The 21868-nt window shown below is 45.0% G+C and overlaps 1 protein-coding gene across 1 annotated transcript in view; it reads right to left on the bottom strand.

The window, feature by feature from the left end:
* Positions 1-5219: 5219 nt before the first annotated feature.
* LOC136379991 (ceruloplasmin-like) overlaps positions 5220-21868 on the bottom strand; it is a 47552-nt gene continuing 30903 nt past the window's right edge. Inside the window, exons 15-19 of the mRNA XM_066347741.1 lie at positions 20275-20381; positions 18192-18393; positions 10581-10720; positions 6253-6415; positions 5220-5253 (exon numbers count right to left, since the gene is read on the bottom strand). Of these exons, the coding sequence (XP_066203838.1) occupies positions 6257-6415; positions 10581-10720; positions 18192-18393; positions 20275-20381 (608 nt within the window). The 3' untranslated portion in view covers positions 5220-5253; positions 6253-6256. The remainder of the gene's footprint in view (positions 5254-6252; positions 6416-10580; positions 10721-18191; positions 18394-20274; positions 20382-21868) is intronic.

The following is a 21868-nucleotide window of genomic DNA, read 5'->3' as shown; positions in this document are numbered from 1 at the left end:
TCAGGGCACACAAAAGAAGCACCCATTTGCTTCCCCTCCCTTCCCCCCTTCTCACAGTCTCTCTCTCTTCCCCTCCTTTCAGCCATGGTTCATTGGTTCAAGCGCATCCGCCCAGGTGCTGAAGATGACTCTGTGAAGTCTCTGCCTCAGGCATTAAAAATAGCTGGGTTGTGTGCATGGCCCCAGATGGGCAGAGACAGGGTTGCCAAATGGATCCCACTTGGGGTGCATGTAGGAGTATGTCTCTCTATTTTTCCTTCTCTCAATTGGAAAATAAGAAAATAAAATCTAAAATAGCTTTTAATACTATAAATCAAAAAAGCTTCAAAGAGCCTGTGGCGCAGTGGATAGAGTGTCGGACTACGATGCCGAGGACCCAGGTTCGAGACCCCGGGGTCACTAGCTTGAGCGCGGGCTCATCTTGTTTGAGCAAAAGCTCACCAGCTTGGACCCAAGGTCGCTGGCTCGACCAAGGGGTTACTCGGTCTGCTGAAGGCCCGTGGTCAAGGCACATATGAGAAAGCAATCAATGAACAACTAAGGTGTCGCAATGCGCAAGAAAAATTAATGATTGATGCTTCTTATCTCTTCGTTCCTGTCTGTCTGTCCCTGTCTATCCCTCTCTCTGACTCTCTCTCTGTCTCTGTAAAAAAAAAAAAAAAAAGCTTCAAAGACTAGTAAGTTCAGGTAAAAAGAAAGGATTCAACCTAAACAAGTCCTTCCAGTGGAAAAAGTAGGCTACATGTAGCACCAGTAAAGCCTAATGGGGATGAACTAAAGCACATCAAATATGCTGAAATCCACGAGGTCACAATAGTGCTTAACAAGAAATGATGAAGAGCCTCTATAGCAGTGGTTCTCAACCTTTCTAATGCCGTGACCCTGCAATACAGTTCCTCATGCTGCGGGGACCCCAAACCAAAAAATAATCTTGGTGGCTACTTCATAACTGTAATTTTGCTACAGTTATAATTCGTAATGTAAATACCTGATATGCATTATGTATTTTCCGATGGCTTTAGGCGACCCTGCTGGGGTCGCGACCCACAGGTTGAGAACTGCTGCTCTAAAGTATGCTCAGGAAGACTATTAATTTGAACAGTTGTAAAGAAAAAGAATTAAACACCTGTCATTCCTTTCTTACATAATCCACACCTCAGTGTAAGCACAGAGTCCACTGAGGGTAGTTTGTGTTTATAGAAGTAGACTAGCTAATAAACAAAGGAGTGATGGGATCAGAATATTACTAGTGTGCAACACTCGACTAGTTTGTGCGTCTGGGAAACGGTTATCCGTGGCTGAATGTGGAGAGACGCTTCCGTAGTATCTATTCCCTGACAGAAGTGTACAGTGGTGGATAAAATGGCTACTCGACTAGTTTGTGCGTCTGGGAAATGGTTATCCGTGGCTGAATGTGGAGAGATACTTCCGTAGTATCTATTCCCTGACAGAAGTGCACAGTGGTGGATAAAATGGCTTCTCAGCTGCCATCCTGAGAACAATGCAGGCGGAAGCAGGAAGAGGGCTCCAAACAGAACAGTTCTCATCCCCCTGTGAGGTTAGAGCTCATTTGCATGTTATTCTTTCTTCAGGGCTTCCTGCCCCCCCCCCCTTGAAATGCAGCAAGATGTTTGTCTTCACAGCAGAATCTGAGGAGTGTCCTTGGGAGCAGACATTGGGCAGGAACCCGCCCTTCAGGTTAGGAAGGGAGGCAGCCTGTCTTGAAGGGGGCTGAATCACAAATCTTAAATCTTTATTTGGTGTCCTAAGAAAACAGGGATCAGTGAGAGAAATTTCACAGATAATTCCCAGAGGCGCCAGGACCCGGCTCTTCCTGCGAGATACCTGATCCTGGTTGTCTTGAAGATTCACCAAGGACACCAGATGGGACCACGCTGATTAGGCCGGTGCTACATCAGAAGAGCTTCCAGAGGAGGTGTTTCTGCAGCTGACCCCCCCCCCCCACCTCCTACTCAGCAAGTCAGTGACCAAGGCCATAAAACAAGAGATGCTAATCCTCCCCCAGCCCCTATAGCTTAGACTCTCTCCCACAGCTCGGGGCTGACACTCCTTTTTGGTCTCAGCCCGCTTGCACCCGGGTGTTTTTAAAATTTTTTTTGGAACACACTAGGCTCATGATCTTGGTTCCACCCACGATTTCTGCCTTTCACCCAGTTAGTACCACACGTGAAGAGATATCGCCAAAGACAACAAACAAACCAAAAACTTAGCCTGAATGTGAACAAGCCTGTGTATCTAACTAACCACCAATTTATAGGAAAAAGAAAGAGAAAGAAAAATGTTCAATGATACCACAGGAACACAGTCAGTAAAATCTGGACATGGGAAACTTCCGTACAGGATGAGTGACTCTTGCAACAACAACAAAAAAATATGGAGAAACCCATCAACTGACTGTAATGTGTGAATTATTTAGGATCTCTAGGAATGTTTCTTATGTGAAGTGACTGCCAGGTTGAGGCAAACTACTCTGGGCCACCTCACCTGAGAAACGTGGGTGTTCCGAGTTGCTCAGGGGATTCTCGGCAGCATGACACAGTAAAGGTCACAGGTTCAGACCTCCCTCTGCTAAAGCACACAGCATTCTGGATGCACAATCCGTAACTTAAATATGCAACCAAGCTCCGATGAGGAAGGAAAATATCAGGAGGCACAAATGAAAAGAAGTCCAAGTGAACTCTTCAGCTGTAAGAAGGACCAAGGCCCTGCATCCCTGTGGGACTGAAGAACTGGGTGTAGCATGGGGACAGAGGCTTAAGTGTCAGCTTCCAGGCAGGCATGAAAGACAGGGTGCTCAGTGAGAGAGCTGAAGTGAAAACCCCTGCCTAGTATCCGGGTCCTTATTCTTTGTTTTGTCATTGAAAGAGGGACTGGAAAGTTCCTCCTATTTGTTGGGGGTGGGTCCTAGTCAGAAAAAAAAAAAATTATCTGAGATGAAATGAAACTCCAAGTAACATGGTATTTAAATTTATATTCACAGCTTGATGACGGCCCCCTCTTCCAATTTTTGTTAGAAATCATAGGCCCTGGCTGGTTGGCTCAGTGGACATAGTGTTGGCCCCGAGTGCAGACATCCTGGGTTCGATCCCCAGTCAAGGGCACACAGGAGAAGTAATCATCTGCTTCTCGCTCCCCCCCTTCTCTCTCTTTCTTCTCCTCTCGCAGTTAGTGGCTCGACTGGTCTGAGTGTCAGCCCCGGGCACTGAGGATAGCTTAGTTGATTCAAGCATCAGCCCCAGATGGGGGGTGCCAGGTGGATCCTGGCTGGGGCACATGCAGGAATCTATTTCTCCTCCTCTCACTTAAGAAATAAAGTCCTCTTCTGGAGATATATATTGACAAATTTGGGGGTGAAATGTTATGTCAGGGATTTGTTTAATGATACTCCAGGTATTCACATATTACACAGTTAATAAGTTAAAAAAAAAAAGTCAAAGAAAAACCTGACTTTGGTTTCAATTTTTAGGTTGAACCTTTTTGTTTAACCACCCCTTGCTTTGAAATATGCTTACTTATTTTCTAAGGCAGAAACTCTTAGCCAACTCACAAGACATTCCCAACTCTTTCTATTATTTCTACTCTAGAGACTGCCAAATTTCTTTTCCAGCCTTCCTGCCGGTTAGGAGTAGTCAGATGTCAGGGCTTTGACCAGTGAGACATCAGGAGAAGTTGTCTAGGGCTTCTCAGATGACGTTATGTTTTCCTGAGAAAAGGAGAAGATGTGGTGTGGTGTTACTCTTTTTTTCCTTCTTCTCTACCTTCATCCTGGGTGTCATGTCTGGATCTGCAGCGACCACTTTGCAACCAAGAGGCAGTAGTCATGAGGGAAAGGCCAAGGGAGTTAGAGACCCTGGCCCTTACGTTGCCAAGTTGCAGAATCAACCCTAGAAGCCATCTAGCTCTGAACTCTAAAAAATTAGAAACAGACGCCATTGATAATCCCTCTTGGCTTGACTTTTCTGTTACGAATAGCAGAACACTTCCCAGCTGTTCATATTGTTAGGTACAAGGTCACAGCATGAGTGACCTTTTGGTTCTGGGAAATTTGTACTTACACATTCTATAACCTGCAGTCTTCCAAACCTAGGACACAATATAATATATGGATATGCATTTTAAAGACTAATTCAAAGGCTTCCCCACGCGATTAGGATTTCCTTGCCTTCGATGTTTGCCAATGCTGCGGTGTCGGGTATAAAGTCTTGGATTGTGTGTGTTTTTCCCCCTGTAACTGAACTAGACTTCAGTTTGCCTCTGCTCCCTTTGTCCCTCTTACCTAGCCCCACGACTGTTTGTTCAAAGCCTGTTACACCTCGACAGACTCGACTCCAAGGACGCAGTTTACAGGAAGAGGAAGCAGCTCACACACAACGTTTTCCCGGATAAAACATTTATTTCAAGCCGGCTCTCCTGGTCCATTGCCCCCTGAGGCTGCAGCCAACCCCTCCACACTCCGTCCCTGGAGTCTGCCGCCTCCAGCAGCTTTGGGTCTGACCCCCGGGAGACAGTCATGCTGTGGAAAAGAGAGTTTCAAGAAGATCTCAGATGGAATATTAAAGTAAAATGTACCTTAAAGGAAAAATAGAGAACATATATATGCCTTTTCAAAAATCTTTAAAATAACTCCCGTTGTTTTTGCGACAGACAGCTCACTTATTAAACTGACAGCAACATTGTCAGGACTTTCTTTGGGGGACGGACGTGCTGTAGAATGAACCAGGTGGGGCTTTATATGATGGGAAATGCAATATCGAGTTTCCCAAAGAGAACATTGCTGTGAATGGGGGATTGATTTCTTGGACAGCACATCAAAGTCTCTTTAACTAGGAATAAATATGAGTAATGATAAGCATAAGTAATTATTATTATACTAGTAATAATATTATTACTGGTATTCAGATGATTATGTTGTAAAATTACATTTAGGTTAGTACCTTTTTGTTCCCGTGAGGAAAGTAGCCCTTATATTCAGAGAGGGTTCCGGGGAACCGTCCACACTGGGCCTCCTTCCCCCGTGGACGCTGCCTAGGACCTTCAGCCCTGCCAGGTACCCGCGGGAAACACAGCCACCGCACCCAAGAGGTGCTCAGCAGACTTAAAATAGCGTGTGAGATATAGTTAATAGTGTTCCCGATTTTAAAAGTAATTCAGACTTTACAGTAACCTTGAAAGAAACAGAAAAGTACCCAAAGAATAGAAACAGCACTCAATCTTACCACCTAGAGAGAATCACTGTTAATATTTCAGTAAATTTCTGGTCAGTCTTCATATATATGATAATAAATATATATACATGCACATATATATGATATGTAATGTACATATTCTATATAGAGAGAATTTGGATATTTAAAAATTTTAAGGAATGGTTTTTTAAAGTTAGATAACACTTTATATGATAAATATAGCAAAACTTATTAGATGATTTACTTGTTTTCAGTTTCCATTAGCATACAGTAACATGATGATCAATATTTTCTTTAGCATTGTTGATAATTTTCTGAGATCAACTGCCAGGTAAAATGACCTGTTCAAAATGTTAGAGTTACTGTGTCAAAGACCAAAGGATTATGACTTCATGGATAGCCTAAGTAACTAAAAAAAAATGATGAAAATCTCAGCAACAAAGATTCTATTTTCACATTGATGTTGCAAGTAAAATGTATTGGAGAGAAGGAAGATGGGAATGAAAGGAAATAAAATGTCACCTGAATATGAAAAAAACCCAGAATCATTACTTTATAGCTTTCAAGAGCTGTGGGAACATTTTAAACTTCCCTCAAGTATATGCAATGCACAAGGTTACTGATTAGGAAATTGAAAAATGAAATCTTTGCCAAATTGATAATTTCCTCACTCAAAACGTTATCTTGCCATTGTTTAAATGTGATTTCTAAGCAATGTTATTATTAGCAAGGTTAGACATCTTTATAGGGTCAATTGTCATTTCTATTTTTTTGTTCTATGAGTTGTTTTTTCAAGTCCTATGTCTTTATTGTATGAATCTAAAAATTACATTTAACTCCAGAGTATCTTTTATAAGATCAGAAATAGTTACATAAGTTTGATAATAAATAAATAAGTAAAACTAAGTTTCTTGGTCATCTCAAAACAATAATCTTTGAATGCAGGAGTGGTGTGTGACATCATATCAACGGTCAGTGGATTAGATATCCTTATGTAAACATTAAGTTTATTCAAATATGACCACTTCTAATTAATTTAGCTTACCTTTTTATGGAATTACAGTGTAAGTGCTTTCCATTCCATCGGTTATGTGACCGCTAACATGGCAATGAAATAACCAGGTTCCAACTTCTTTTGGATACATTTTAACAGTTTTATAGACCCCAGGAGGAAGGTCATACACATCAGAGCGGTACAGTCCAGAATCCTCAACAAGAAGAGAAAGACACCATTAAGTAGCTTACCAAAGGTATCAGTCAGCCATTGACGCATCTTACCGTTTGCTGTGACCCCCCCAATTGTAATAGACTTCGTACGGTGACAATTAGAAAGCCTTAGGCGGTGTGGCTCTTCCCCTCTGAGTACAGCTGAAGGCGTACAGGAGGAGCAAGCCCCAGGACAGCCAGGGGTAGACGGGACACAGGAGAACAACTCGCTCTGAATGGCTTTCCACGCACGGCCGGGTTGGCACTGGAGACCCTGTCAGCACCTCCTCCGGAAGAATGCTCTAAATTTCAGAGGCCATCTGTTTTAACAACGCCTAAGGGCTTTAACTGAGATGTTTCTAACGGGGGATGTTGGTGCTGTGAGGTTCCCCCGGGTGTAGGTAATCAGGAAAACTCGCGGGAACGGGAAGGAGAGGAGCTGACCCGGCTGCAGCTCCGCCCGCCTCCCGAGCGTTGGATCCCAGGGCCCAGCGCCTCAGCGACTCATTTCTCCTCTCGGCAGAAAACTGGAGATTTAGGAGACCACCTCCTTTGTAGGCGACTTTCATTCTAAAAGACAAAGCCCAGAGGCCTGGTCCCAATGACTTAGAAAGTTTAAGAGGGAGATGAATTGCTCTGCCTCGTAAAAGGTTGGGTATTTGAATGATGGGGTTCAGCTAAGATGGGGTTCAGAATGATCTGGGGAAGGAAGAGATGTCAAGAGAGTCTGGGGACAAAGAATGCCGAGAAAGAAGTCTTGAGGATGAAAGTAAAAAACAGGAGACCCAGGGGTCCTCAGTATGCATGGTGAAGGGATCGTTGAAAACTGGGGTGTCCAATGTCAAATTAAGTGCTTTTACTGTATAGTATTGGGGGGGGGAAGCCCTCATTCATCCCAAAACTTTCACTAAAAGTCTGTGACTTCACAATGGCCTTGATTTTGTGGTTGCTTAGGAGAATCAGAAGAAATGGGGGTGTATTCCATGTCAAACTCCATAAAGAGATGAGAAAGTCCCGGCCACAAGAGGTGAAAGGCAAGGGGTGTGAAGAGAAGCAGGAAGGGAGAGATGGAGGTGATGGGAGAAATTTAGGCTCTCAGGACCCTCTGGCGACATTGGAAGGTACAGAGGAGGTGGATCCATTTCCCATTGCATGTAAAGTGGGAGCTCAGTCACGGCTGTTGGGGAAAATCAATTTGGCATCTAAGGGGACAATAATATCGGCGACAAGATACATTTGCAAGACGTCAGGAAAGGTAGAGAACATGATGAAACAATCCTGGCTAAGAACACCCGTCATGTGCACCATGTGCTGGAAGCCCCGGCAAGGAGGGGGACTGTCGCCTTGGGAAACAGGGGGTGACTGGCAGGCTTGTCCCAAGGCCAGCTGAGTGACCCCAGAGCCCCCAGGAGTTCCGGGGAGTGAAGCAACCGCTTCAAGGGAGGGAGAACATGACGTGTGGCCATTTGCGAGGAGCTTAGTATGAGTGGCTGGAGTTGGACGCTGGTGGTGCTAGGATTTGTGGTCTACACCAATCTTAGGGTCCTCCTTAAGGAAGGCAGTTGCATGAAGACGTTAAGAGGGAGGGGTTCTGGCATGAGAGTCAGGTGTTCCAATCCTACTTCCACCAGCTTCTGCTTGTGGGAAAGATCTTTGTCTTGTAAACCCTTTATTTCACTCCCCTGTCCCAGAGGGAAGTTGCGAGGGTTCGATAAGAAATCTATACAAAGCACTAAGCATAGCGTCTGGCACAGAAGCAGTACTAAATAAAGGTGGGATCTAAGTATCATTCTAGAAATGTTGCTACAAATTCCACTTAATTTGACCCCTGATGATTTAATCGCTTGTGTAGATGTAGCCCCGGAAAGATAATGCTTCGACCTCCTACATCTGCACCCGGCACTGAGCGTGGCTCTCAGAGCATCAGAGGCATTTGCTGAACTGAACGTCAGATACGCTGTTGAGAACGATAACCAGATTTTTAACTTCTCCAAATTTTGTTCTAATTTTTAAAGTCTAACATAAACAGTTATGAACTTAATAACAATCTTAATTTCTAGGCTTTTCCTTAAAATACGGGGGGAGTGTAGACGGAGGTACAGAGAGGTCATGAGAGTTGGCCCTGGGTGATGGATAGAGGGGTCTATTATATTATCCTATCTACTTTGTTATATAAAATTCCCTAGAATAAAAATGGTTTGTTTTTTTAACCAAAAATAATGTTTAACAAGAATACATTTGTTTACCAAAAGATAGGAAAGAAAGCAACACACCAGCAAAACTTTGTGTCAATTAAGTCATGCACAGTCATTTGATTTATTTCTACGCTAGGTTCTGGGCCCAGTACATCTGGGATTCGGGGAAGCCTTATGTGAAACATCTGTCGGTGTAGAAAAAATGGATGGCATATGGCAGGTGGTTAAATTAAATGCTGGAGGTGTCCAATGCATAAAATAGCGTTGGTCCTCAATTCTACATTAATATTTATAGAAGGGGTTCAGATGGGGAATAAAACGTTGCTCCTTAAGGAAATAAATAAAATGGAAAAGGGGAAAGATAAAATGGAAAATACTTATAAATGACAGAAGTGGCCAGTCAAAAGTGGTCAATAAAAACAAACTGTTATAAGGACGTATGACAGATGGGGTGAGGGAAGGTCATTCAGACAGAAGATCTAAAAAACGAAGAGTACATAAATAGAAACAGATGGTAATAAAAATAAAAAAGGTACTGTAAGCCAGTTTACCCCTAGTACCACATGTTTATTTTATAAAATGTGTTGAAAGAGTGATAGAATTAGAAATCCACTATTGGTAACCCCCACTCTAAAACTTGATTTGGGCAAGGATCATCAATGGTACCTTTTTGTAAAAGGTGAAAAATTGTTGGAGAATAAGATACATTTTAAAAAATCACTTCACAGACTACTTATTAATTGCAATAGGAGGATCATACTTCTTAGATGGAGAGAATGGTATGCATTACCCTTAATAAAATCATCAAACTTAGCTCCACTAATATTGACATCAGGAGCCTTTTTATTTTTTTTAAGTAAGAGGAGGAAAGATAGTAAGACAGACTCCCACATGTACCCCAACAGGGATCCATGTGGCAACCCTGTCTGGGGCTGATACTTCAATCAACTGAACTATTTTAAGCACCTGAGGCTGACTTGCTTGGAACAACTGAGCTATCTTCAGTGCCTGGGGCTGATGCTCAAACCAACTGAGCTCCCAGCCCTGGGAGGGAAAGAGAAGCAGATGGTTGCTTCTCCTGTGTGTCCTGACTGGGAATCGAACCTGGGCCATTTATACATGGAGTTGATGCTCTATCCACTGAGCAAACTGGCCAGGACCCATCAGGAGACTTTTGATATGATGTATGAAAAGTTCACAATATCACCTATAAAGTGTTCTTGCTTGTTTGACATTGATTCTATCAGGAGGAAACTGTCAGACCAATGCAGACTATTAAACGTGCTACACAACAACTGGGCTGGACTCTTCCAAAATGAAATATCATGAAAAATCAAGACAAAAAAGGCAAAAGACCTCTTTAAGAAACATATGACAAAGGTAACCAAGTGCTATGTGTAAATGATTGGATCTTGAATTAAAGAAAACAGTTATAAGGAGCATTTGGGAGACACCCGAGGATATTTTTATGGATTGTATGTTAGACTGTCATTGAATTGTTAACTTTGGGTTTATGATAATGTTACTTACTGTGGTTGGGGCAGAGATTGTCCTTATTCTTAGATGCACATGCTTTAGTATTTAGGAGTAAAGAGTCATGATCCTTTTGATTGGGTTCAGAAAAACATATATATAAAGAGAAAACAAAGGTGGCAAAATGTACGTGAGTGCGCAAGGTTTTTCTTTTATGTTACCGAGAGTTTGAAATTTTTTTAAACAATGGAAAAGAAAGGGTAAAACTAAAAATGATCATCGATGTCTTATTTACTTATTGAGTAAAGTCAGAGAAAGAAAATGCATTTCATGGATTTAGAAGCATTTATCGAATGTGCATGAGCTATAAAGAGCTAAGTGCATGATGATGAACTCACATCTGCTATGTTATAAATTATACGTGTTGATCCTCAGTTCTGGTTTGGTCATTTCTTTTCCAATCCTATTCTCTTGCCGTGTAATTAAATGGAGTTCTTACCGTGTACTCAAAGCTGTGTCCATGAAAGTGAACCGTGTGCATGTCAAACAACCCTCCCATGCTGAGCAGATAAAAATTCACTTCATCCCCGACGTGAAACGTTAGGCCTTGGTTATTTCCAAACAGTCTTCCGTTAATTGCTGTGGGTAAACGTAGTTTATTATGTTAAAGAAGAATTTGAAATAATGTGGTTTAAAAAAAAATAACAGCCTGACCAGGCGGTGGTGCAGTGGATAGAGCATTGGACTGGGATGCCAAGGACCCAGGTTCGAGACCCCGAGGTCGCCAGCTTAGACCCAAGGTTGCTGGCTCAAGCAAGGAGTTACTTGGTCTGCTGAAGGCCCACGGTCAAGGCACATATGAGAAAGCAATCAATGAACAACTAAGGTGTCGCAATGAAAAACTAATGATTGATGCTTCTCATCTCTCTCCATTCCTGTCTGTCTGTCTCTATCTATTCCCCCCCTCCCGTCCCTGTAAAGAAAAAAAAAATAAAAATAAAAAAAAATAAAAAATAAATCACCTTTATAGAAAGTATCATGGGCATGGGGGAAGTTTCTTTCTTTCTCTCTTTCTTTAATTTTTTTTTTTTTTTTTTTTTTTTTTTTTGTGACAGAGAAAGAGAGAGGGGCAGATAGGGACAGACAGAAAGAGAGAGGGAAGAAAAGCATCAATTCTTTGTAGCAGTTCCTCAATTGTTCATTGATTGCTTTCTCATATGTGCCTTGACCGGGGGACTCCAGCAGAGCGAGTGACCCCTTGCTGAATCCAGCGACCTTGAGCTCAAGCCAGCAACCTTGGGGTTTTGAACCTGGGTCCTGTGCATTTCAGTCTGATGCTCTATCTACTGTGCCACCGCCTGGTCAGGCTTGTTGGGGGGGGGGCGGTTTCAAGATGGCTGCAGAGTTGGTGGAAGCTATACTCACGTCCTCCCAGTGACAAACTAGACTCACAGCTAAATTATAGAGCGATCAACTTGAATGACCATTGAATGAAAATATTCTATCCAGGCACTTACAAAAAGCAGCTACACAGAGACTGGTAAGGGGGGGTGCAGACACAAAGAGGGCTGGCTCCTGTACCCCCACGCACCCGCTGAGAGGCCAGAGGGACAGCTGAGCTGCCAGAGTGCCCCCTGAGAAGCGTGGGGTCTTGACCCCACACCAGGACCCTCAACCCCACATCAGGTCTGGAGAGTGGGGCCTGGATAACATCTGGCAGTGGAACCAAGCAGGGGTTCTGTGTGCGGGGAAGAGGCGTCTGCTGGAACCCCCGGGGCCGCCCTGAGGGCTGGTGCACAGAGGCTCGCTTGGGGTCCCACAGCGGGAAGGTGACTCGGGGCGTGCCGGGGTATTGAGAGACGTTCTGGGTAGTGTGGTCCTGAAGGAAGTCCCGGAGGGTTAGTAACTGATGCCCTGAGTCAGCACGCCACACCGCCCTCGGTGCCATCCTCACAGGGTCCGGCACTCCTGTGTGTACAGCACCAGCCGGGGAGTGCGCTAACCCGGCTCTCCAAATGCTGGTGACACCGCTTAGGCCAGCTTGAGTCCAGGAGAAGAGACTGCTGGCTGCACCCAACAGGGACTACTGGCGCACTCTTTCTCTGGAGCAACTAGAGGCAGACGCCCAGACAGACTAAACAGTGAGGCTTTGGAAGGGGGGTCAGTCTTTTTCCTCATTTGCAGGCGTGGCCAGCGCCAACCCCCAGTGGAGGACTGTTTTAATCTGTGTTCCCAAATCTTGGTGGCCCTGCTGGGCTGAGCTTGCTTCTACAGTGGGGACAGCTGGCTGCACCCAACGTGAACCAGGAGTATATTCTTCCTGGGGGAGCTAGAGTCGGAGACTCTGGCCGAGACCGAGTTGTGTGGCTCTGGAGAAGGGGCCACATTCTCCCCACTGAGTGCCTGACCACCCTGCCCCGAGTGAGGCACCCCCTAGCCCCGTCCTCCCAAACCCGACCGCCCCTCCCGAGAGAGCCTCCACCATGTGGAAGAAGCAGTGGGTGCAGCAGGCGTGGGCTCACTCGACAGTCTTTCTTCAGAAAGCTCCGGAGGAAGGCCAGGCAACCCTCGAGGGTGGCAGAATAGCCCACAGCTGGACCTTTTCATTGATCTGCCCCAACTCAAAGCTGCAGGGAGTCAACCCCTGTACACAGCTTGGCTCCGCCCATACACATTCAGGCCCAGTAGACGCTACCACAATTACTGTATAGTGTAGTAACTCCAGACTGGTAGCCTAAGGCTGGTTATACACGATGTCTGACACTAACCTGCACCAGAACCCCGTCCACATGGGCCCAGAATCAACAAAACAAGCAGTGAGCTTCAAAGCTCACCAGAGCTTAACCCAACTAGCCGCATAAACAGAACAGCCACAGGGAGACTCCAGACGGCACCAGAACCTGCTGGGAATGTCTCTGCCTCTAGAGACAGCCCCTGAACAGTGACTCACACCCAGTGAACAGGGCCTATCCCTATCGTCAGCCAGCCTGGGGTTCATTCCAGCCACGAATGGGCAAGCGGCATTCAAGGCTCAACTACAACATGAGGGAGCACCTAACCCACACAAGAAACGTTCCTGGAACACCTAGATCAGGTGATCCAGAAAGCTGTGCCACTGAGACCCACAAGGCACTCACATCAGAGAGCCCTCATATCAACCATGAGAGTCGGAGCACAGCTAACTAATACCCAGAGTCAAACACAAAAAGACAGATGAAATGGGGGGGGGGAGAAATATGTCCCAAGTGAAAGAACAAGAGGAATCCCCAGAAAAAGAACTAAAAATAGAAATAGCCAAGATACCAGATGCAGAGTTTAAAACAAGGGTTAAAAGATTGCTCGGGGGCTTAGAGAATGAATGGATGATCTCGGGGAGAACTTAAATGAAGAGATAGTAAGCATTCAAAAGGACCATAAAAAATTTATAAGAAAGAACCAGTCAGAAATGAAGAATACAGCATCTGAAATGAAGAATGAACTGAAAGGAATCAATAGCAGATTAGATCAAATCAGTGATTTAAAGGACAAGATAACAGTAAGCACCCAAGCGGAGAAACAAAAAGAATTTTAAAAATGGAGGACGGCCTCAGGGTCCTCTGGGACAACATCAAGTATAACAACATCTGCATCATGGGAGGACCAGAAAGAGAAGAGAGTGAGAAACAAATAGAGAACCCGTTTGAAGAAATAATGGCTGAAAACTTTCCTAACCTGATAAAGGAAAAATTCACACAAGTTCAGGAAGCACAGAGAGTGCCAATCAAGATGAACCCAAAGAGGCCCACACCAAGAAACATCATAATTTAAATGGCAAAGGTTAGAGGCAAAGAGAGGCCCTGGCCACTTAGCTCAGCCAGTTAGAGCATCGTCTCAAAACACCAGGGTTGTGGGTTTGATCCCCAGTCAGGGCACATACAGGAAGTAACTAATAAATGCACAACTAAATGGAACAATAAATGAATGCTTCCCTCTCTTTGTCGCTCTACCTTGCTCTCTTTGTTTCTCTAAAATCAATAATAATAATAATAATAATAATAATAATAATAATAAAAGACAAAGAGTGAATCTTAAAAGCAGCAAGAGGAAGACAGTGACCTACAAGGAGATCCCATCAGGGAGCTGGTACTCAGCTATTAAAGAAAAGATAAAAGGCAATCTTACCGTTTGGGACAGCACAGATGGACCTGGGGAGTATTATGCTGAGTGAAATACGCCAGTCAGAGAAATATAAGTGATCTCACCTACATGTGGAATCTAATAAGCAAAATAATTTATTTTTTTTTTTGCATTTTTCTGAAGCTGGAAACAGGGAGAGACAGTCAGACAGACTCCCGCATGCGCCCGACCGGGATCCACCCGGCACGCCCACCAGGGGGCGATGCTCTGCCCACCAGGGGGCGATGCTCTGCCCATCCGGGGCGTCGCCATGTTGCGACCAGAGCCACTCTAGCGCCTGAGGCAGAGGCCACAGAGCCATCCCCAGTGCCCGGGCCATCTTTGCTCCAATGGAGCCTTGGCTGCGGGAGGGGAAGAGAGAGACAGAGAGGAAGGCACGGCGGAGGGGTGGAGAAGCAAATGGGTGCTTCTCCTGTGTGCCCTGGCCGGGAATCGAACCCGGGTCCTCCGCACGCTAGGCCGACACTCTACCACTGAGCCAACCGGCCAGGGCCTAAGCAAAATAATTTAACAAATAGAAACAGAAGCACAGATACACAGAACAGACAGACAGCTGTCAGGGGCTGGGTGAAATATATATGTATATAAAACACATAGACATAGCCAATAGTATGGTGATAGCCAGAGGGAAAGGAGGGGGTGGAAGGGGGTAAAGGGGGGTAAATGGGGAGGGAGACAGACTTTACTCTGGGTGGTGGCTCACAGTGCAGCACGCAGATGATGATTTGTTGAGATGTATGTTGGAAATCTGTATGGCTTTGTTAACCCATGTTACCTCAATAACATTGACCGTCAGGATTTTAAAGGAAGCCTAAGGAAGCAGTTAAACATGACCAAGCCACCCATTCGTGGAGATGTTTAATACCAGAGAGATTTTCTTGCCAGAGGAAATGAAGTGCTGACTTTAGCACAACTGGGTTGAGCTAGAATATTTTGTAACTCAGGTTACTTAACTTGGCGGATACTTAAATATGTCTATGGATTTAAAGGTTATATATATCAGATGATCACAAGAGGCTTCGAATATGAAAGGGGTGTGTTCCCGTTCAATGCCCTGAGTCCGAGTCTCGTGATCTGTCACTGCTATGAGGGAATGGCCATCTGCTAAGGGCAGGCCTCTTTCTCTCCCTCTAGAGAGGGCTGGTTTTCTAAGGGTAACAGGAAGAAAATTGAAAATATGTTCTGGCCTGACCTGTGGTGGCGCAGTGGATAAAGCGTCGACCTGGAAATGCTGAGGTCGCCGGTTCGAAACCCTGGGCTTGCCTGGTCAAGGTACATATGGGAGTTTATGCTTCCAACTCCTCCCCTCTGTCTCTCCTCTCTCTCTGTCTCTCTCTCTCTCCCCCCTCTCTCCTCTCTAAAATGAATAAATAAAATAAAATTAAAATTAAAAAAAATTATTTAAAAAAAAAAAAAAGAAAATATGTTCTGCTTTTCACTTTTCTATTTTGTGTGCATCTTTGAAATGTATAAAATGCATTAATACAGAGATACAAATATATAATTTGTCACCATGTATCAATGGAGGTAGAATTCTAGCACTTTTAGCCGATGGGGAGATGTGATAGAAAGAAACTAGGAGAGCCTGCTTTAGGCCAGTGCCTGTCACACTTTAATGTGCTGTTGGCCTGTGAATCCGTGGATCGTGGTAAAATGCAGATTAGGGAGGATGTGGGGGAGGGGGAAAGGGAGTAAAGAGGGACAAATATCAGGTGACAGAAAATGATTTGACTTTAGGTGATGGGCTCACACAGACTCAACAGTTCAAGTGCTATAGAGATGTTTACCTGAAACCCATGTACTCTTATCGATCAATGTCACCCTGTTACATTTAATTTTCTGAGTTAAAAAGAAATGCAGATTAAGCAGAAAACAAAACAAATGAAACAAAACCGCAAAGCAGACACAGACACACCATGGTGATTAGCAGAGGAAGGGGGGGTAAAGGGGAGTAAATACTGGAGACAGAGAGGCCTTGACCTGGGGTGGTGAACACACAGTATCTAGATGTATTGTAGAATGGAGCACTTGAAACCTATACGATTTTATTAACCAATGTCACCCCAATAAATCCAGTACAAATTTTTTTAAATGTAGATGATAACGTCCTAGGTCTGTGAAGCCTAAAGTTCTGCACCTCAAACAAAGTCCCGAGGGACACCGCGGCTGCCGTCCCCACGGACTGCACCTGCAGCACCTGTGCTCCGTGGCCACCTGGCTCGGTCCTGAGATACACGGCTTTTCCTGCCGTCCCCCCCCCACTCCGTGCCCCTGCCGTCCCCCCCCCACTCCGTGCCCCTGCTGCCTTTAGCACAAGGGGTCTCAACAGAACTTATGTCTTCCAGGGGACAGTTGACAATGCTTGGAGACATTTTTAGTGGTCACAACTTGGGGGAAGGGTGGTCCTGGCATCTATGGGAGAGAGACCACAGATGCTGCCAAACACTCTACAAGGCACAGGCCAGCCTCCCCACAACCAAGAGTTATCCGGCCCAAAACGTCAGCAGAGGCACGCTTGAGAAACCCTGGTTCAGGCCCAGTCTGCCACACTCGTCACAGGGTAGGAATCTAGGGCTGCCACCTTCCGGTGGCTTTGTCCTTCCGGAGCCCGTGTGACTCAATTCACGTCCCTTTCCTTTGCCACTAGACGGGATGCTTACACAGCGTTGAACACACAGACGTCTCCTCCCTTTACGAAACCTTTCTTGACCTTCAAATGAGGACTGGAAAAGCCCCGTGTTCCTGCCCCTCTTACAGCATGGCCCTGAGTCGGCCTGAGCGCAATGCAGTCTGCCTCCCCCGCACTGCGAACAGCCCGAGAGAGGGTGGCTCATCTCACGGCCTCTGTCTCGCGTGAGGGCCCAGGACAGAGCTGTGGGCCCTCTGGAGTGCCCACGGAGATGATCGTTAGAATGGACGTCGTCCTGAGATTAATTTAGGTTTCATATATTTCTTGCAAAGGGGAGAGAAAAAAAAAAACTAAGTAATTGAAAATGATCATTTTGGGATCTGCCTGGTTCAGGATCTGGGCTTCCTAATGATGTGATTTAAGTGTGATTGTGATTAAGTGAGATTGTGTTTGTCTGCTTTTTCTGGGAATAAACTGTCTTATTGCCGTGACTCTAGACGGTGGAGGTCACAAATAGAATGGGCCATGTCCCCATCAGTGCACGAAAGAATTTCGATCGATAAGCGTGAGGTTTCTATAAAGCTCCGCCTATGGGAAAAAGTGGTGTTTTTTTTTTTGTTTTTTTTTTAATAAAAATTCTGCCTAGGAAGGTCATTTGGTAATGGTGGTGGGCAAGAGTGGGTGGGGCCACGTGCTTCCCACCTGTCCCCGTGTTTAGCCGGGTTAAGCATTGAGAGGAACGCTCAGGAGGACCCTCTAGGCGTGGCAGCTGACATGCCCGGTTTTCCGCTGCCTGCCAGGCTGCAGAAGTATCAGAATTTGCCAAACTGCTCAGGGAGTGGGCGATAACTCACTGGCCCACTCCGGGCCCGTCCCTGCACTTTCCTGGAGGCCTAGGAGCCAAGAATTGGTTTTTAATTTCTAAACGGTCGAAAAAATATTTAAAAAGGACAATGTTTCCTGACATGTGAAAATATATGAAGTGAGCATAAACGAAGTCGTGCTGGTTCACAGTCTCTCCCATGGGTGCCCCTCCTATCCCTGGGTGGCTTTCGGGGCTACGACGGCAGACTGGGAGTTACGTATGGCAGAGACGGAATGGGGCCTCCTCTGGCTCAATTCTTCACTCTCTGACCCTGGATGGAATAGGATTGTTCCACCCCCAGTCCGTGTAATATATGCCCCACCCCTACGCGACCGTTCTCTCTAAGCTCTGCTGAGCGGAACAAACTGGAACCTTCCCCTGCTCTCCTTGTGGGACCCAACCTGTAGGCTACCGTCGGGGGGTCAGGGCGCGGGCTTTACCGTGCATCTGGTTGCTGAAGGAGAAAGTAAAATCACTCCTGTCTACTCGGTTCGGTTCTCGAGAAAAGGTGTTGATGTTTTCTTCAAAGTACCAGGAACTGTTCTCATCAAAAATCATGAAATGGAGAACACGGTGGACGAGGCTGGCTTTGACGTTCTTGCGACAAACCACCAGAGGACCTACCAGCCCGCTGTTCAGGTCCTGAGGAGACAGAGCACGATGACTGAGAAACTTCCCCCAGCCGATAGGGAGTGGACCCAAGTTTTCACGGGGGTGGGGGGTCAGGTGCGGAGTTTTTCATGGTTAAGGGTTCTAAAGCTGAGAGTAGGGAACAGAACGTTTGATATGCTAACTCTTTGATTATAGAAAAACTGTCATCTCACTCGCAGTTGAAGTCCAAAGAGAATGAGCTCTCATGGATTTTGGACACGTTCCTCCATGGGTTTAGCTCTATTTTTGAAAATTGAATTGAAAAAACGGAAGTGTGGTTTTAATTAGAATCTCTTGACATGGGCGTTGGTGGGCAGAGGTGTCTAAAGGTCTCAGGACCGTACTCTGGCGAGGCCACTGTCCTCACAGCCGACTCTAGCTGGGAGCCTTGGTTTGTTTTTATTCATTTGGTTTTGGGTTGAATGCAGTGGTGGGACTCGGCCAGTTCGCACTTGTTCGGCAGAACCTATACTTTGCTGAGTTCAGCAAGCGGGTTGTTAAAATAGCACCTGTCATCGGGGTTCTCTCCACGGTGGGCGCCTGGGCAGTCGGCCAATGTGGAAATCACACCTTGACATTCCTCACTCTTTTTCAACGATCATCTGCACAACAGCGTATGCTAAGTGCCTGTCATAATGTTCATTCCATCCATAGATGAAAAGAATTGCAAACAGGGATGCCAATCAAGAAGCAATATGAACAGGCCCTGGCCAGTTGGCTCAGCGGTAGAGCGTCAGCCCAGTGTGTAGAAGTCTTGGGTTCGATTCCTGGTCAGGGCACATAGCAGAAGTGCCCATTTACTTCTCTACCCCTCCCCCTCTCCTTTCTCTCTCTCTCTCTCTCTCTCTCTCTCTCTTCCCCTCCCACAGCCAAGGCTCTATTGGAGCAAAGTTGGCCCCAGGCGCTGAGGATGGCTCCATGGCCTCTGCCTCAGGTGCTAGAATAGCTCTGGTTGCAACAGAGCAATGCCCTAAGATGGGCAGAGCATCGCCCCCTGGTGGGCATGCCGGGTGGATCCCGGTTGGGCGCATGCAGAGTCTGCCTGCCTGCCACACCCCCCCACTCCCCTACTTCTCACTTTGGAAAAATAAAAAAAAATAAAAAAAAAAGGAAGCAATATGGACATATCTTAAATAACGGTTTTATTGTTTTTTTGTCAGGTATTGTTTAATATCTTTTCACTACTATTTTAAAATTCTTTTTTATCACATAATCTAGTTTTATATACCTCTTTTATTGTTCTTATTTAAGTATCAAATGCATGAAATAATAAACTACCTTTCGCTATATCATTTGTTTATACTTAAAATGGTCATTAGGGCAAAGAACCAGTTGTTAAATTATTTGAATCCCACCACTGGTTGAATGTCTGAGTAGATTTTTGTTCCAGGAAGAAAGTGGTCAAAATAACAAAAGTTCAAAGAGGAAACTTATTTTTTTTAATGCAAATAAATTTATAACTCCAGACTTGAGAATTTTTTTAAAAAAATACATAATATGTACATATTTATTTCTCAATCTTAGACTTGTTAAATCCCACACTTTGTTTTCTATAATTCACGCCCTACTCAATGAAACAAAGAAAAGCCTACGTTTATATAATTATATGTATTTTCCAAGTCACAGTGACATTTTGGGAAATGTCTTCAATCTAAGTAATCATAGTGTAATAATTTATATATTTTGCTCTTGGAAATGCAAACCTGTGTAGGATTAAAAGCGGAACAGTATGTAGGGTTGCTCAATAGACAATTTACATAGACCTAAGATTTTTTTTTTTAAACAAAAAATAAACTCATTCTTTTTTCCATTATATATATATAGTTTCTAGAAGGAGATAGGATGAAAATGAAGATTTGATTTAAAGTTTACCTTAACCAAGTCCACCGTGGAAGAGTAAAACCAGGGTATGCAGTCGAATTCCTTGGTCGTAGGACCAGATCTGTCAGGAATCTCCCAAACATATGAGCGGATCTTTCCTAAAACAGGCAAATACAGTGTATTACTATCGAATCTTTCCAATCCCATTTCTTTTTTTGTTTTTGTATTTTTCTGAAGCTGGAAATGGGGAGAGACAGTCAGACAGACTCCTGCATGCGCCTGACTGGGATCCACCCGGCACGCCCACCAGGGGCGACGCTCTGCCCACCAGGGGGCGATGCTCTGCCCCTCCGGGGCGTTGCTCTGCCGCGACCAGAGCCACTCTAGCGCCTGGGGCAGAGGCCAAGGAGCCATCTCCAGCGCCCGGGCCATCTTTGCTCCAATGGAGCCTTGGCTGTGGGAGGGGAAGAGAGAGACAGAGAGGAAGGAGGGGGAGGGGGTGGAGAAGCAAATGGGCGCTTCTCCTATGTGCTCTGGCCGGGAATCGAACCCGGGTCCCCCGCACGCCAGGCCAACGCTCTACCGCTGAGCCAACCGGCCAGGGCCTCAATCACATTTCTTTACGGAGATAGTGAGCAGGCAAGGAGCAGACGCTATATGCGTAATCAGCGGCAGCGTCCTTGTTCTGTTTGTCTGTCTGTTTGTCTGTTTTTCACTCCAGGCTCTACTACTCCTAGCTTTATGATTCTAGTCAATGCGTTTACATTTCTGAGCTTCTCCTTCCTCATGCACATAAAACGGGGATTTGGGGATTAGACCAGAGGATGCAAATGAAGCCCTCCACGTTGCATTATCAGGGCCACAGGGCAAGTTCAGTGTCACTGTCAATGTAGGCTATTGTGTTGTCAGGGTTTATGGATCACAACCTTACAGGGATGCTGCCATCGAAAAATGTCAGTTGTTAAATATGTCATTAATTCATTCAACAAACATTTACTGTAACAACACAATCATTCAGGTTTTGAAAGGTGACAGACTTTTTTTGAATCTCACCTCTGACCCTCCCACTGGTGGATTACATATGCCTCCTCCCCCGCCCCCCAAAGCTGTTCGCCTTAACCCTACGGAATCTGGATCTTCTTGAGTCCTACAGGGAAAGCTCTTTTGGTGCCTCATGCCCACCTCTTTTGTATAATACCGTATTTCCTCATGTATAAGATGCTCCCAGGTATAAGATGCACCTTAATTTTGGGGCCCAGAATTTGAAAACAAAAGTATTACATAAAGTTATTGAACTCAAGTTTTATTCATTATAAAATTTATACAATTCCTTGTCACTGTCCGAACTCCCATTCATGAGTTTGTCCTCATCTGTGTCTGATGACGAATCAGTCTTTATATATTGCCTCGTCCTCAGTTCCATCTATGGCATTGAAAATGCCACAACCACTGTATAAGACGCACCCAGTTTTTAGACCCCAAATTTTTTGGAAAAAGGTACATCTTATACATGAGGAAATACGGTACTATATCTTCCACCTCTAGGGTTTTTTAATTAATTTCCCCAAGCACCTTGACATAGTTTTCATCTTCCACTAACCAATCCTAAACCCAGCCTCCTTGCTTCCAAAGCTTTAACAACCTC

Source organism: Saccopteryx leptura, chromosome 8, assembly GCF_036850995.1.
Source record: "Saccopteryx leptura isolate mSacLep1 chromosome 8, mSacLep1_pri_phased_curated, whole genome shotgun sequence".
In the NCBI taxonomy this organism is placed as follows: domain Eukaryota; kingdom Metazoa; phylum Chordata; class Mammalia; order Chiroptera; family Emballonuridae; genus Saccopteryx; species Saccopteryx leptura.
The sequence above is the reverse complement of the archived record's forward strand: the minus strand, read 5'-3'. Positions and strand labels throughout refer to the sequence as shown.